Source organism: Gorilla gorilla, chromosome 1 (genome assembly GCF_029281585.2).
Source record: "Gorilla gorilla gorilla isolate KB3781 chromosome 1, NHGRI_mGorGor1-v2.1_pri, whole genome shotgun sequence".
In the NCBI taxonomy this organism is placed as follows: domain Eukaryota; kingdom Metazoa; phylum Chordata; class Mammalia; order Primates; family Hominidae; genus Gorilla; species Gorilla gorilla.
In genome coordinates, this window is record NC_073224.2 from 142,327,019 (window position 1) to 142,345,792 (window position 18,774).

Here is an 18,774-nt window from a genome sequence, read left to right on the forward strand (position 1 = left end):
ATATGGACAGCAAATCTTAATAGAGATGACCTTGAGAAATGGATGCTTAGAAAGTCATATTTCTTTTACTGCCCAATTTCACAAACAAAACCAGAGGAAAGCAGTGAAAGGGAGAAAGATTTATTTGAACTATTTCAAGAAAATAGTTCTCAGAAATTCTTCAGTTACATAAAAGACACTTATTCAGCACGTTAATATTCAAAGTTAACAAAATACATAACAGAAGTATGTGTTAGAAATTATATAAGGTAATATATAAAAAAGTATTATAATGAAATATTGCAAACCGTTAACACAGATCATAAGGATCACTTTTTTCTTCTAGCAAAAAGAAAATTATGCTGAGTTAAAGATAGATATCACAATTTTGATGAAGAGAGTTTTAATTGATTGATTCCAGTCTGTTATGACCTAAACTTCTCAAAATGTGTTGTAGGAATCCTAGAAGAAAAAAGAAACTAAAGATACTGACTATGAAATTACATATATGAGCATATTTTTGAAATGGGAATAAAACTGTCTTTCAATGAAGCAGAATAATTTGATAGTGACACTTCATCCTGGAAAACTGCAAGATGCAATTTTACACTGCTTTGAGTACAAGTATCTTTTGAGCTGTCATGCAGAAATGGTTTCTCTACTTGAAAATGGGGTTTTCCTTTCATCATTCAGGAATGTGCGCCTGTCACTCTCCATTGCCATCGATACGGGGAGTCGTGATTGTACTTGGAGCTGGAGACACTGCCTTTGACTGTGCAACATCCGCTCTACGTTGTGGAGCTCGCCGTGTGTTCATCGTCTTCAGAAAAGGCTTTGTTAATATAAGAGCTGTCCCTGAGGAGGTAAAATGGAACCATCAGAAAATATGGAGTTGTACTCCAACAGATTTTAGGAGATGAAACTGTTAATGTTTAAATCGCTAGAATGTTGAAATTGTCAAATTCAAGTTTAAAAATTTCAGGGCTACACATAATTGTTTCTTTTCTAATTCAGACATTCCAAGTAAAAGAAAATTGGTAATACTGATTTGGGTAAAATGAGAAATTTAATCTTTGTCAATACTCAAGTGCTTCTTGTTAGTGTTAATATGCTTGAAATGTATTCTATGTAACTAGTAACAATGTAAAGTGCTAAGTCTTCCATATCCTGAATAGTAGGTACTCTTCACAAAATGTATGCATATTAGAAGAATGTGGTAATAAAACACATACGGAATTTTCCATAAGCCAATTTACAAACTGCATTCTAAGATGTATACCTTGGTCATACTTTCAGTCAGTTCATTATTTGTGAAGCAAATAGAAAGAAAAGGGTGTCATGTATATTTTTAAAGTGCTCTAATATAAGCACTACTCAAAATTAGTAGTTAGTTAGCACACTAAAAATAACATGTTTGGCTGTGCGTGGTGGCTCACGCCTGTAATCCCAGCACTTTGGGAGGCTGAGGCCGGCGGATCACAAGGTCAGGAGATCGAGACCATCCTGGCTAACACGGTGAAACCCCGTCTCTACTAAAAATACAAAAAAATTAGCCAGGCGTGGTGGTGGGCGCCTGTAGTCCCAGCTACTCAGGAGGCTGAGGCAGGAGAATGGTGTGAATCCGGGAGGCGGAGCTTGCAGGGAGCCCAGATCGTGCCACTGCACTCCAGCCTGGGTGACAGAGAGAGACTCTGTCTCAGAAAAATAGTAATAATAACATGTTTAAAATCATTTCATTCTTACCAGTGACTGGGGAGTAGTCTTGGGTGAGGTATCAGCTATTTACATGTACTACACACTTCTCAAATTTTAATGCTGTTAGAGAAATATAATACCTTATAAAGAATATTAGTTCTGAGAACAAGAACCAAATGTATTTATAGAAAGATAAATTACTCATTTTAATCAAATCAGTATTATGAACTTGACTTACTTCGGAATGCCTGAATGTGTTTGGAGCCTCTATACTAGGCAAGAATTATAGCTGTAGTCAATAGGTAATTTGTCATATGTAGATTACCCACATTACAAATTAATCTTACCAAAATATCAGGGTCACCATTGGTTCATGGCTGAGTTTCAAATTCCATGTTTATTGTCTGGACTTTTCTCCATCCTATCTACCCTTTTTAGACTTTTCTATAAAATCCAAGGTAGTTTTATGATCATAGGTTTTTTTTTTCTTCCTGGAATGCAGTGTTAGGCAATAATTAGTGTAATCATGGTTTTTTTTTACACATAGAAACATTTTGATCTTTGTATTCCTGTGCATAGCACAGGACCTGGCACATAGTTTGTACTTGAGAAATAGGTTTTGAACTAAACATTTTAAATATTAAGTCTTATCCTTCTGATTCCAATGTTAGAAAAGTTTCATTACCAAAGGTGACTTCTTGAGGGTTGGAAGGGGAAGATGACACTGATTGGCAGTATCAATTTACTTCACATTTTATATCATAGTCATCTTCCATTTGCAAGGGTCACTGGAAATGAATGGTGGTTATTTCTTCTGTCTTAGGTAGAACTAAGACACAAACAAACTGAGACCAGATAAGAAGAAGGTAGCGGTATGAATTTATTTATTCATTCATTCATTCATTTATTAAAACTACATTTATTGAACATCTATTATGTACCAGGTATTGTTCTGGGCAACTTAGATACAACAGTCAGCAAACCAGTTAGAATTTCATGCCCTCATGGAATTTGTACCTAGTGACAGAAGATACCCAATAATTAAACAAATAAACTGTCACATAAATAGTATATTGAAAAGTAATTAGAACTGTGGAGAAAAATTAATATAGGAGTATAATGAGTGTGTGAGAGAGGAGGATAATGGTGGAAGAGAAGGCAGGGTTTGCCATTTTAAACAGGGTGGCCCTGGAAGACCTCTCCGATTAGATGATTTTTGAACAAAGAGATGAGGAAATTGAGGGAAACTAGGCATCCAGGAGATAAACATTCCATGGCAAGCTAAATGGCTTCACCCTTTATTGTGGAAGTCTTCTGGATTTGTGGAATAGAAAAAACTCCAGTATCATCAGAATAGAGTAAGAGAGGACAGAATGTGGCCGACCGGATTATGTATTGTAGGCATTCATAAGACCTTTAGCTTTTACTCTCATTGAAAGAGAAAAATCACTGGGCTGCTTTGAACAGAGAAGTGCCAAGCTCTGATTTAAATTTTAAAATGGCTACTCTGTTGAGAATTGACTATAGTGGAGTGGCATCAGAAGCAGAGAGGCTAATCAGGGGCTAAGTAAAAGAGTGAGCTATTGGTTAATGTGAGTAGATTACAAGAAGCACAGGATCAGAGTAGAGGCATAGCACCTTGGAAGGCCAGAGCTCAGCTGCCTGAAACTTGATTACCAAAGTGTTGAGAAGCAACAGATCCTTGAGATAATAGGTAACCTGCCTGCAGTAGAGCTTAGTAGAACTCAAATGGGTCTGGTCTTAATTAAAACTAGAAGAACAAATGTTTGATTGTTTGAATTATTTTATTATTAGCTTACAATTAACCAAATTTTTATATGATATTAAAACTAGTTGACCTTGAGCTTCATGAGAGAAAGGGCCATGATCATCTCTCTGGGTCACTTTTACCTTCCGCCTGTTTAGCACATTGGGTGCTACCTATAAAAGATTCAACAAATAATTGTGGAATGAATATTTACTGGAGGGAATCAGCACCAAAGGCTTTCTAGCATTACATGGGTTAATACCTTCCAAGTTAGATAAATATTATAACAGTAGGCCTTTGAAGGTTCATCTCATAATTATAGGCAAAATTTCTTGGAGAGATGGAATAATAAGTAATATATGATTAGATTATGCAAAGTTTTCAGGATTGATTTGCTTACCAGGGGTAATACCATGTAAGGATTGGGAACTTTTGGCATTCACAGAAGTTTCAGTGTTAATCCTTTATGGCCATTGCTTGGTTTTGTATACATCAAAAGAGGAGCCAAAATATTACAGTGCTAACACTCATGAAATTGGAAAGTCAGGAGAGTACAGGTCCAATATCATGTATCTACTTTAAGATACAGGTTTTAAAAGGTTAGGTCTATCACATAATTTTTAGCCAATATGAAGAATTTAATATTGGCCCTAATTTCTTGAGTAATTGTCTTCTTTCTCCTTCACTGTCTCCCCTAGTAAAAACTTAAGCCACATTTGGTTTCTTTAGAGTCAGTGAAGATTGAGGGACAGGGACATTTAGAGATGTCGTCAAATATGTGTGTTATTTAATGGTCATGGACTCTTGGGTGTAATTTGGAAATAGCATGGTTTGTCAGTAAAATGCCTCACCATTAGGCATGTCAGCATGTATATGTCTGATGGTGCAGTCTAATTCTCAATCTCTGAGTGAGGGAAATACAGAACAATATGAAGTTTACTTATCCTTTAGTGACAAATATGAATTATGACAGAAGCCAGTTACATTTCACATGGTGTATTAGTCCATTTTCATACTGCTGTGAAGAACTGCCCGAGACTGGGTAATTTATAAAGGCAAGAGGTTTAATTGACTCACAGTTCAGCATGACTGGGGAGGCCTCAGGAAACTTACGATCATGGCGGAAACCAAGGCACCTTCTTCACAAGGTGGCAGGAAGGAGAAGTGCTGAGCAAAAAGATAAGAGCCACTTATACAATCATCAGATCTGTGAGAACTCACTCACCATCATGAGAACAGCATGGGGGAACCACCCCCATGATTCTCCCTTGACAGGTGGGGATTATGGGGATTACAATTCAAAATGAGAATTGAGTGGGGGCACAAAGCTTAACCATACACATGGAATTGTTTGAGACCATGTATATTATGTGGTTAGTAACCAAGAACTGTATGGTTAGACTCAGGAATGTTTTAATCCACAAAAGTAGGAGACATCATCCAATAGACACTTTAGTGACAAACACATCCCATTTCTCTAATGTAGAGGTTTTCAAACTTTAGGGTGCATTAAGTCACCTAGAGGGCTTGTTAAACACAGATTGCTGGGCCTTGTCCCTAGAGTTGCTGATTCAGTAAGTCTGGGGTGGGTCTGAGAATTTGCATTTTTAACAAGTTTCCTTGTGATGCTGAGGTTGCTGGTCCACTGCTCTGATGTATCATCAACATGCTTTCCAGCTGTCTAATTAGAGTCACAAACAGTGTGCTGTGTGGAGGTACTTTCCATCTTGGCTAAGAAAGCATTAATACTAAAGGATATAGAAATGAAGATATGCAGGCATCATCAGCATATTGATGTAATTCTGATTCCAAGTGTCTTTCCAGCTCCCTTGTGGCCTTGCACACATGCTAAATAGGATGCTACTGACAAACTAGCGCTTCTCAGCCATGGGTCCTTAGGGAAACCAGCCAATCACTCAGCACTATCCTCTAAGAAGATGAGGGAAAATCTGTTAATAATTCCCTCCAGTACTTTCTGCAAGCTTAAATAGGTGAGATTAAATTTCACAGGATAACAGAATCCCCCAAAATGCTGGTATTAAAAGCTGTTGACAGATCAGATAGAACTGCAAGGATGCTTTAGGCAGTTGGGAATCCCTAAAAGGAGGCATGAAGGTCAGAACTCAACAGACCTGCTAGAGTTGATAAATTTAAAGGATAAGGTTAGAGAAGGACTTTATATTTCTTATTAATTATTACCGAGAAGAGGATGGTTTCAAATTTACTTTTAATAGCACAATCCCACACACAAAGTATATTTCAAAGATCTGTTATTCACATATTCAATTTTCCAATAGGAGCAAAACACGATTGATCTTTAATTCTGCTACATTTTTATGGGGCCTGCATGCTACCCCTGGGACGCCTTAGCTTCCCTTTGTTTGTTTGTCAAAATGGTAACTGATTTAACTTTGATATGTCAGTTTTTACATATTTTAGCTATTGAGAGGGTTAACTGTTTTGATAATTAATGCTACTTTATTATTTTAATTAGAAAAATAACAATACCGGATTACTCAGTCTGTTTGTCAAATTTTTCTTCATCTGGTACTACAACTTTGAAATAGCACAACGTTTAAAAGAATGTGCCTTTTACCTGATTTTTTCCATCACCACACAGCATACCCCATAATAGATCATTTTTGTGGCATGACCTATAGGCGTCTTCTCAGATATTTTTAATGTCAAAGGACCATGTTAAAGCTATGTCTATGGATAGTTTTGTCATCAATTTCTTATGGCTAAACATGCATTTTTTTTTTTTTTTTTTTTTTGGAGATGGAGTCTTGCTCTGTCACCCAGGCTGGAGTGCAGTGGCGCGATCTCGACTCACTGCAAGCTCTGCCTCCCGGGTTCACGCCATTCTCCTGCAGCCTCCTGAGTAGCTGGGACTACAGGCGCCCACCACCATGCCCGTCTAACTTTTTGTATTTTTAAGTTCGAAACGGGATTTCACCGTGTTAGCCAGGATGGCCTCCATCTCCTGACCTCGTGATCCGCCCTCCTCGGCCTCCCAAAGTGCGGGGATTACCGGTGTGAGCCACCGTGCGTGGCCTAAACATGTATTTTCTACAGATAACTGATGCTTTCTAGTTTTAATTTAATTACAACAAATATGAACCTGGGACTATTTTTGGAAAATAGCCCCCATAAGCTGACAAATTTAATTTTATTTACTAAAAGTGATGCTTACAGCAGTTCTTCAACGTTTGGCACCTGCACGTCATTTGGGTTGGTGTTCTTCATGGAAGGTAATCAGAGACATGTTGACATGATTTGCTATCTGAAGGTAGCTGAAAACAAACCCTCACACAAAATCTTCTCTAGGCACAAAAAGCTAATTAATAGTAGTTAGGGGCTCCCCTGGTACTAAGATATTAAAGTACACCTTTAAGACTTTATGATGACAGGGGGATGACACATTCCAAGGATCTGTATATATTTATCTTTTGGAAAGTTGTGAAACTTCAGTGTAGTATGAGAAGGTAGAATGGAATAGTCAAAAAGGAATTACAGTTGGAGCACTTGGTTCTTGATTTACATTCTAGTCTGAGTATGCCCATCTATAAAATTAGTGTTGTAATTATATGCTTCTTAAAGTCTTTTCCATTCCTCATTTTATATTTTTAACATTCAGAGAAATATATATGAATGATGTGGAATCTGGACAGGAAGGCTCTATTTCTTCACAGAGTGACAGCTCTATACTGAAAATTTTAGAAATGTGTATAAATATTACACTTAAAACAAATTGCAATTAATGTATCCCCAGCCAATTGGTGAGGTAAAATCTACCATATTCAAGACATGAGTATAAAGAAACTGACAGGTGAAATTGTCAGAATTCTACAGTACATGTGATAATTCAGATGGTGAGTGGAAAAAAAAGAAGACTGCAAATAGGCCAGGAGCCAACAAAAGCTTGTGCCCATTTAAGATTACATATTTTAAAAGCATAACTATTTTCAAAATTCTGAAGGAGGTTGTTGCATTATGTTGACCAGGAATATCTGAGGAGCTGAAAATTATATGCTTTTAAAAAATCTTTACTAATCTTCTATATATATATATATATATATATATATATATATTTTCACAGCATATATATATATATGTATTTTCACAGATACACCCACAGATTCATTAAAAGTGAACATTTTTTACCTGCTGTGTCACTGTCAGGCCTTATTTAATAACAACAAGTTGTTATTACTCTATTAATTTTTTTTTTCATTTTAGTAGTTTGTAATGAAAATTGTATATAAGACTACTTTATTCCTGCACCATCTCTATCGTTTCTATCTTATGTTTGTCCTGTTCCTTTCCCACTTGGTGAGATTTGGCTTTCCATTCAAGGATCTTTTGTGGGTTTTTTTCACTTCCAGCCTAATAACCACCTTGCTGGGGCAATGCCCACACGAATAGTTGTCCTATTAGCCCAGTCTTTTTCTGCTGCACCCGTTCAATGTAAATGACATAATTCTTCCTGTAACCTTGGACCACTTTGCCAACTTGCTGAACTTTTTAGTGTTCTCACACAACCTGAACTTCATCATCCTTTCAGATGGGCATGGATCAAACATTGTACTTCTATCTCAGCTCTTTGGAAAGAGGGGAAGACATAATTGTTCTGTGAACATGGGAAGGTGCATTGAAATACCTTTTATGGCTCATTCTTGCTGTCAGAAGTCACAAAGGAGTTGAACTTCCCTTTGGCCACTGCCTGGCAATAATTGAAAGTGGGAAGAGATCTGTATGCTCTACTTCATTCATTTTTAGGTGAACATTAGAAGCCCCTCTTCATTTAAAAATATTCACCTCCACTTTTCAATATCTTTTCTTGTCCTATAAAATGAAAATACTAAAAAGTAATTTGTATAATCTATTAAACACACATTAGTCAATGTATATGCTATTCGAAAGACATAAATGAAAAATACACATGAATTAACATAAAAACAAAGAATTGTCATTCTTTTAAAGGTGATTTTTAAAAAAATTTTAAAATTTTTTTCTAAAATTCTAAATTCTAAAATTCCATTCTACCTTTTCATACTATACTGAATTTTCACAACTTTCAAAAAGATAAACATATACAGATCCTTGGAATGTGTCATCCCCCTGTCATCATAAAGTCTTAGAGGTGTACTTAATATCTTAGTACCAGGGGAGCCGCTAACTGCTACACGTGAACTCATCCTTCAAGGTCTGCTCCAAATGTCACTTTCTCTTGAAGGCTTCCTTAGTTCCCTACCAATTTAATTTCTCCTTTCTGTGGGCTTTTTATGCTTCCTGCTGTTAATAGAATTTATCACATAGGGTACTTATTACTTTATACTTATTCCATAAACTGAAATACAAGCTTCTTTATTGGATTGATGAATTCAACTTGGTATCTGACTCAACATATAGTGCAGCCCTTGATTCAAGGTGGCAGACCAGTGAGGCATGTTGAATTAGCCAATATATTAAAGGCATTGAAAACTTCATAGGAAGGCTTTAAGTTAATATGAAATTTTCAAAATATATAATTTTACATATATACATATAACTCAAAATAATTTCTGATAGCTTTTAAATAAGTACACATTTTATTTTATTTCTTTATTATTATTATTATTATTATTATTATTATTATACTTTAAGTTTTAGGGTACATGTGCACAACGTGCAGGTTTGTTACATATGTATACATGTGCCATGTTGGTGTGCTGCACCCATTAACTTGTCATTTAGCATTAGGTATATGACCTAATGCTATCCCTCCCCCCTCCCCCCACCCCACAACAGTCCCCGGTGTGTGATGTTCCCCTTCCTGTGTCCATGTGTTCTCATTGTTCAATTCCCACCTATGAATGAGAACATGCAGTGTTTGGTTTTTTGTCGTTGCGGTAGTTTTCTGAGAATGATGGTTTCCAGCTTCATCCATGTCCCTACAAAGGACATGAACTCATCATTTTTCAAGGCTGCATAGTATTCCATGGTGTATATGTGCCACAAAAATTAATTCAAGATGGATTAAAGACTTACACGTTAGACCTAAAACCATAAAAACCCTGGAAGAAAACCTAGGCAATACCATTCAGGACATAGGCATGGGCAAGGACTTCATGTTTAAAACACTAAAAACAATGGCAACAAAATCCAAAATTGACAAATGAGATCTAATTAAACTAAAGAGCTTCTGCACAGCAAAAGAAACCACCATCAGAGTGAACAGGCAACCTACAGAATGGGAGAAAATTTTTGCAACCTACTCATCTGACAAAGGGCTAATATCAAGAATCTACAATGAACTCAAACAAATTTACAAGAAAAAAACAACCCCGTCAAAAAGTGGGCAAAGGATATGAACAGACACTTCTCAAAAGAAGACATTTATGCGGCCAAAAAACACATGAAAAAATGCTCATCATCACTGGCTATCAGAGAAATGCAAATCAAAACCACAATGAGATACCATCTCACACCAGTTAGAATGGCAATCATTAAAAGTCAGGAAACAACAGGTGCTGGAGAGGATGTGGAGAAATAGGAACACTTTTACACTGTTGGTGGGACTGTAAACTAGTTCAACCATTGTGGAAAGTCAGTGTGGTGATTCCTCAGGGATCTAGAACTAGAAATACGATTTGACCCAGCCATCCTATTACTGGGTATATACCCAAAGGATTATAAATCATGCTGCTATGAAGACACATGCACATGTATGTTTATTGCGGCACTATTCACAATAGCAAAGACTTGGAACCAACCCAAATGTCCAACAATGATAGACTGGAATAAGTACACATTTTATTTTAAACTGTTAAAAAAATTATTGCGTCACATTTTTATGTCAATCTAACATTAAAAGTAGACTGAAAAAAGTAAATTATCCCTAGTTTTCAGTCTCTTAAAAGATACCTGAGAACTAAAAAAAAAAAAAAAGGAAATATGAGCAAGTAATATATAAAAAAGCAAAAAATAATAAAAATTACTAGAATCCGAGAGTATTAGCAGGTGGCAGAAAACAGATGATCCTAATTTGTAAAGAATTTGTACATGGAGGCATTTTAAGATTAAAGGAGGAACTGCAAAGGCACCAAGTTACACAGAACGTAGTTTTGTGAGATACTCCAACAGCTGCCAGGAAGGCTTGAATCCATCAAAACCTAAGATGAAGAAAATAGGTGTTAGGTTTAAGAAAATGTCATCATATGTAACTAACCTGCACATTGTGCACATGTACCCTAAATCTTAAAGTGTAATAATAATAATAAGAAAATGTCATCAATAGTAAATGAATAGTGTTTAAAAATACTCTTTTTGGTCGGGCGCAGTGGTTCACGCCTGTAATCCCAGCACTTTGGGAAGCCGGGGCGGGTGGATCACGAGGTCAGGAGCTCGAGACCATCCTGGCTAACACAGTGAAACCCTGTCTCTACTAAAAATACAAAAAAAATAGCGGGGTGTGGTGGCGGGCGCCTGTAGTCCCAGCTACTCGGGAGGCTGAGACAGGAGAGTGGCGTGAACCCGGCAGGCAGAGCTTGCAGTGAGTGGAGATCACGCCCCTGCACTCCAGCCTGGGCAACAGAGTCAGACTCCATCTCAAAAAACAAACAACAACAACAAAAAATCAACCCTTTACTTGTTAAAAGAGATGTATTTAATGATAGTCGTGTCAAGCCATTTTAAGCCTCTAAATTATTCCTTACATTGCATATCTGGGTTTTGCAGCACAATAGTGACACAATAAAATTAGTAAGGACTCAGTTAAGGGACGACTATATTTATCCAATGTGTAGTACAACTCTCATTTGGATAAATGTTTCTTTATGTTCAAGATTCTTCAACTTTAAAAAACTTAAAATGAAAACATTCTATATGTGAATGAAGCCTGTAATACCATACCAGGTACTAAAAGAAGGAATGTCAATTTGTGGTCTCAGCAAACTTTTTTTGCCTAATTAAAAGAATAATTGCAGAATTTGCTTGTACAGGCCAGAGATTAATTAACATATAAAAATTGTTCTGCATTTCACCACTCAAAATAAAATAAGTCAAAAATTACTAAATATTAAAAAACTGTTTAGTAAATTAAAGAATATGAGATCAAGTGTGAATGGGCCGAGTTTGATGCCTCTTCTTTTACCCTCCTTCATGTCCTTGGTAACCAAGATAACTAGAAGATTGGATTGTGAAATCAAACTCATATGAATTAAATATCACTCTTTATCAAACTTGATTATTAACTTCAAGGATACAATTAAAAACAAACTGTCAGGTAAACAAGAAGTGCAGGACCACTGCCCACAGATTTCCTCAGGTTCTATCTTGCTGCATTAGGATTTGCTCTAAACCAGATTAACATGTGGTCTCTAAGTCATGTAAGTAGCTCCATCACTTAGGTCAAAGAAAGTTGTTTCACTTATGAGACATCTAATTTATGCTCAGATAGTTATGTAACTTGCATTACTCTTTATAGTGATCTATGCCCCTTAAATTCACGTTTCCAGGTTTGTTTACTATAGCAATCCTAAACTAACAGATATGCCATGCCAAAAGCATTCCATTGGTAAGGACTCTTCCACTTATAAATGACAATAGTTTGTTTCCCAGTAGTATGTTTACATATTACATAGAGCTTTAACCAAGCTGCTTTCCTTCTTTTCTTCTTGAGATAAACTCCTTTACCCTTCCACACCCACTTCTTCAAAGAGAGAGAATGGATTCCATACAAGAACTTCCTAGTAACTAATTCCTTTCCAGTGATTAATTCCTACTTTTCCTTCAAGATTAGCTTATATAGCACCTTTTCCATGCTGTCCTTTCTTTTTTTTTTTTTTTTTTTTTTTTTTTTGAGACAGGATCTTGCTGTGTCACCAAGGCCGGAATGCAGTGGCGTGATCACAGCTCATTGCAATCTGAAACACCTGGGCTCTAGAGATCCTCCCACCTCAGCCTTCCAAGTAGCTGGGACTACAGGCAGATGCCACCATACCTGGCAAATTTTTTAAAAAAAATTTAGTAGAGATGAGGTTTCTCTATTTTACCCAGGCTAGTCTTCAACTCATAGCCTTAAACAGTTCTCCCACCTCGACCTTCCAAAGCACTGAGATTATAGGCCTGAGCTACCATGCCCAGCCATGCTGCCCTTCCTTGATCTGCACTACTGCTAGGTGAAATGCCCATTTACGTGCCATTCAAGTACACTGCCTTTACACATGACAAAGATTCCTAACTTGGCCAATTTTTTTTTTTTTTTTTTTGAGACTGAGTCCCCCTCTGTCGCCCAGGCTGGAGTGCAGTGGTGCGATCTCAGCTCACTGCAAGCTCTGCTTCCCGGGTTCACGCCATTCTCCTGCCTCAGCATCCTGAGTAGCTGGGACTACAGGCACCCACGACCACCCCAGCTAATTTTTTGTTGTTGTTGTTGTTGCATTTTTAATAGAGACAGGGTTTCACCGTGTTAGCCAGGATGGTCTGGATCTCCAGACCTCGTGATCCGCCTGCCTTGGCCTCCCAAAGGCCAAATTTTAATCAGGCTCCTAAACCTTCTCCAAGGCCCACCTGTGTACTTCCCCATAAAGTGTGGTTTTAGCAAGAACCGTCCATTATCAATATCTGATGACACTTTTTATCCCCCAAATGAGAGTTGAACTCCAAATACAGAATGCGGAGGTAGGAAGTAATAGCCAAGGAGTAGGTTGCGGGTTAGTAGATAAAATATTACTGAAAGGAAACATCAAGGTAAGGCTTAATCCTTTTGGCTAAATCAGTCTAACAGGATTCTTGCAGAAGACAGGCGAGGGTAAGACATCACCTGGGTCATAGTGGAGGATGAGGTACCTGATGAGATATTGAAGATAATTAGATATCAAGGGTGAGGGATTTTGCTAAACTGATTTAGCAGGGTTATTGCTAAATCTGGATTTTACAAAAAAGCACACAAGTGGGCTTAGGAAAAGGTTCAGAAACCTGACTAAAGTTGGGTCAAGCAAATAATGTTTGTCATACATTATTACCTACAAATGCTCATTTTCTGCTTCTATGAGATTTTTAAGGCAGAGTTTATTTTAACTGTAGCTCACAGCACTATTTTTGTACATAATATTTAACAAATGTTTGGTTAGATTTATGCATGGAGGGTGCTCTTACCACATGGCTCTGAATGTTTCTGGTACATCCAATAATTTAACAGTGATGAAATGAGATAATATTTTCTAGGTTTATCACTGGCCAAAGTGGACTTCTAAACAATTTTGCTTCTAAATAATATTTTTAGGTTTTTGTGTTCATATAGAATGGATAAATGGTCAATTAGTATTAGAGGGTAATCTTTATAAAGAATGTTGTTTCTTCATGTTGCTTCTCAAACTTTGGCTTATTAGAAGTTATTCCAGAATTTAATATATGCTGGTTTTGAGCTCTGCTCATTACACTTTATAACCTATTCTTGCTTTGCCTATGTGCAATCTAAAAGTGAGTTGACATCATGCTTTTAATTATAGAAAATTAAGTTGTTTCATAATTTCTGGAGTATGATGCCTGTAATATTAATCAGACCAAATCATCACATTACATAAAGTTAATCATTAAAATGATGATCATTATTGCATGCTTATAGCATGCTATTTTTATTTCACTCAGCATCAGCCATTTATCTTTCCTGAATATGGAGGTGAAAATCAAAGCTGAGAATTTTTTTTAACTTTCCCACTACTGTGTAAAAAGAAAGTGACAACCTGATTTGTCAAATGTAAAAAATGGACCCTTATAGCTGCTTACTACTTTATTGGTGGAGACTAGGAAAAGAGAGGTTGGCATGTTTGCTTGATAAACCAGTTGTCCCTCATAAAGACATGCTCCATCAAACAAATAAATATATGTGGGTGCCATGAGGAGAAGCATTCATATCCAGATTCAGAGTTACTGATTATTAATGATTATTGACAAACATTAGTTGTTAAAAGGCACTAACACTGACATCTGTGAATTACTTGTCACAGAAGGCTGGTTAATTTAAACAGTAACGCCGCATGTGGTTAGACCACAGGTCAATTTGGTCCATGTTTTCTGATAGCAGCATAACTTGACAACTGAGGAGGAACACCATTTGCTTTTTTATTTCAACCTTGCAACATAGGATGATCTGGGCAGGTAGCATGTCTTCTGCTGTGTCCTGTTACTTACATTGGGATGGATGTTTAATAGCCATTCACTCAGTATACTACTAGTTAGTTGTACTTTCCTTAATTTGAATGTCCTTCAGATTTTCGTAATAATTTGTCCTTCATTCTACTAAACAAAACTGTATTCAAGGTCTACTGTGTGCCAATCATTTTGATAGACACAGGTAGGGCTGTGACCAGTCTTGATGCCCTGTCCTTCCATGTGACATTCACTTGATGCCTCTTCGTTGGCTTATTGACTGGCATATATTCTGATTTGCTGGGTGTCTATCTTAATGTTCATGGGCTTATACTTATCAATTGTTGACTATTTTAATATCACTCTTGGACATAAAGGATAGAATGTTAAATAAGGTATTCTTCCTCTAAAGAGTGTTGAGAACGAGTTTACTATCGAACAAACTTATTTAAATTCTGTTAGTTTTTTAATTTTATATCTTAAGATTATATGTTCTGTGTATCTAATATCCACTTTGTGAAGTAGTACTTTTTTTGTTCTAAATTTACTCTTTATCTGGATTCAAGGTGTCTCTATTAACTCGTTTACAATATTGGGTTCATAAATCCATCATGTGGTTCCTATATTTCATGATTTTATAGTACCTGTAAATGAGCTTAGACTGGGAAGCTTGAGTCTCCTCTTCCCACAAAGGGACCTATGTCTAGCCAAGCCCTTCACCTTTCACTTTAGCTTTTCCTTTTCCACTTTGCTTTGTTTGAGGTTCAGCAACTAGAATCATACAGTCTCATTATTTCAAATATACTACAGTTGTTATTCTTGGACATAATGAAGACCACATAGGATTTCGTTTCAGCCAGATCCTAATTTCAGATAAGTTTTTTCATCCCTTAGTGTATTTTTGGCTTCTCTGAGCCTCAGTTTCTCCTCTGTAGGAAGAAAATAATGCTTGTCCACAGATTTTTTTTTTTCTTTGTGAGGCCAGCAAGCAGCTGTGTGCCTAAGGCTGTATGCTAAATCTGTAAAATCATGATAATGCCCAGTGCGGTTTTGGCTTTTTGCACCACAACATGGAGACAAACTCGGTTTGAAGCTAAATACTTTTTTTTGTAACAAATATACGGATGTCATAACATTTTCTGTCTGAAGATTGAGTTACAGGTAAAGCATTAGATGTATTTTCTGTATGAAGATTAAGTGAATTACATGTAAAGCACTTAAAAGAATACTTTTAAGTGTTATAAATACTTATTACCGTTATTATTTATCTTCTTATAAAACAAGATTTATGGCTGGGCGTGGTGTCTTACGCCTGTATTCCCAGTACTTTGGGAGGCTGAGGTGGGCGGAACACTTGAGGTCAGGAGTTTGAGACCAACCTGGCCAACAGGGTGAAACCCCGTCTCTACTAAAAATACAAAAATTAGCCAGGCATGGTGGCGGGTGCCTGTAATTTCAGCTACTTGGAAGGCTGAGGCAGGAGAATCACTTGAACTGGGGAGGCGGAGACTGCAGTGAGCTGAGATCTTGCCACTACCCTCCAGCCTGGGCAACTGGCAACAGAGCGAAACTCCGTCTCAAATTAATTAATTAATTAATTAAAATAAAATAAAAAATAACAAAAATAATAAGACAAGACTTATAACAAGACAAATAATAGATTTGTTAAATAGTGGAAGTAAATCCTTATAATGTCCAAAAATATTTCAAAGTATATTTCACTTCACATGTAATGTCAATTTTAATTTAGGACCTTTAAGATGAGAGCATTCCTTCAATGATTGGGACAGGCTCAAGATGGAAATAAAGATTTTATTACTTACAGTTCCTGAAGGGGTACACATCATGCACAGAGGCCACACACACGGAGGTTAGGAGTGCATGGAGAGAGAGAGAGAGAAAGAGAGAAAATGGGACCTGCGGGCCAGTTCCTTTATTTATGGGTCCAGGGCGTTATCCAAACAGGTTTCTCATGGGAAATTTTAACTGGTTGGTTTAAAGCAAGCAGGCACAAGTTCCAGAACATCAAGCATTGACTGAGAGGCAGTCACTGTGGTGTGTCTGCACAGTCCATGCAGGGTGGAGGGTCAGCAGGACCAGTCCAACAGGCTGCATCTACTCGTTTCATAGGGATGTGGTGATCAGGGAGCAGGTGTATAAGGGAAATATCTTGATCCACCACACTGAGAAACGGGGGTGCTGCAGGGAGGTAGAGTATAGAATTGGAAACTATGTGTGTCAAGGGTGACTGAATCTTTCTTCTGCTATAACAAAGTCCAACTTATATTTAAAATAGATGCCAAGGCAGCATAAAATGATAAGCATTCACTATACAAGTTTACCCTGTGTTTTCATTGTCCTAGTATTTCCCTATTTCCCAAGATAAATCTTAACATGATCTCACTCTCCCAATATTAATACTTTCCAAACAAATATATATATGCAAATCATATTACTATTTTTTCTTTAAACAATTTTCCCTTTCTTATGTAAAATGGAAAATCTAGCTATCGAGCTAAATAGCAGGAAGTGGTGTGGTTTATGTCTGCTGCTTAATAGTCTAGTTCTACATGTACTAGTGAGTGAAGAAAATCTCTAAAGTTTCAAAAGCAAAAATGCAGATGAATCTCTGTGGGGTCCAGTGTTCATGCCATCCCAAGTGCACTGTTGGATAATTGGTAAGAATGCTAGATATTTGAATACATGTAATCAAACCTGGGGCACATAGATGAGCATATGCAAAAGCCAGGTTTTTTATGTTTGTAACTATATATGGTTATACAAGGTCCTCAAAAATCAAAACCATGGTGAGAACATTACTAAACATTACTAAAACATGCTTAGGCATTCAGTGATTAATAATCTTTATTTTAAATTCATAGAAGTTTTTGATTTAGTCATGTCCAATTTTTGTTTCCAAATTTAATGCCAAATTTGCCAAAATGTATAAGAGATTATCTATATGTAATAACAGATACTGTAGAGGTATTAATAGATAGCAAAGATAGAGTGGGATCAAACAGATCCTAAATCGATCTGTAAGACATATTCCCAATAGGTACAGCATAGTTCAGTGTTTCATTTCTGCCCTCCACAGAAAACAGTACTGTTACAGGTACACATTGTATATTGATTTATTCAAACCATAAACATTTGGAGTTGTTATTCAATCAAGTGTGGCATTATCATTAAAATGTAGCACCACTTGACATTTTGAAACACAATAAACTGGTTTATATTGATGAGTTATAAGGTGATATGTGGCACAAATGTGACAAAAGCGATACAGAAAACATTTCACATATTGAAATCATATTTATTTTGTAATTTGAATTATTCAAGGAATAATTTGCCTTCCAGAAATCATACATTTTTATTTTGTAGAAAACTAAAGAGGAGTCTAAGGTTTGTCTTTGTGCTGCCTTTTACTAACCTTTGTTATTGGGCCACCTTTCTCTTGAAATCACAATCTTATTTCTAAGTGATATTGAATAGATGAGGAATGATTCAGAGAAAAAAAAGTGAATTCAGAAAATAGCAACTATGAGTACATAGCCTTCTATATGCTAAATTCTGCTTTAGGCATTTTGCATTTTGGAGTTGTTTTAAGTAACACCACACATACCGATTAATGAGATGGTGTTCTCCCCATTTTATATATAAGGAAACTATCCCAAATAATCAGCAGAGCAGTTTTCAAATTTGATTCAATTCCGCTTACCTCTAATCTTCCTGTCTGAGGAGTGAGCAGTTTTATATCAACTGTTTTGTATGTTTACCAGCATAACATCCCACATGTTATGTTTTATATTGCTAATTTCTTGATTTTCATAATAAAAAGGGAAAGACTGTGTAATAATTTTTATGTGGTTCCAATTTTTAAGCCTTTAATGACAATATTAAAATATCCTAAATAAGACATAGATTGAATAGCTTCAAAATAATGTATAGTATAGATCAGTGTTTCCCAACCATTTTCTTCTTACCCTTTTTGGGAGTATCTTTAGATTTTTTTCTTAATCCTCCCTGCTATAATTTTAATACCATAGATATACTGTATAACTGTTTACATACTTTAGCTCTTTGAAGGGACCAGACCATTATGATATCTGAGGATTTTTTTCTTTCCCCCAAGAATTAATTTTTGCTCCCTAGGGGCAATATTCCTGTCTTTGAAAATGCATCATAGAGAACAAGTG

General features: G+C 36.4%; 1 protein-coding gene across 2 annotated transcripts in view; it reads left to right on the plus strand.

Annotated features, from left to right (window-relative positions):
- The window catches only part of DPYD (dihydropyrimidine dehydrogenase), an 841,965-nt gene that overhangs the window by 328,625 nt on the left and 494,566 nt on the right, over positions 1-18,774 (plus strand). For both annotated transcript variants that reach the window (XM_031002041.3, XM_055373871.2), the window contains one exon: positions 673-842. In XM_031002041.3, the coding sequence (XP_030857901.3) occupies positions 673-842 (170 nt within the window). The remainder of the gene's footprint in view (positions 1-672; positions 843-18,774) is intronic.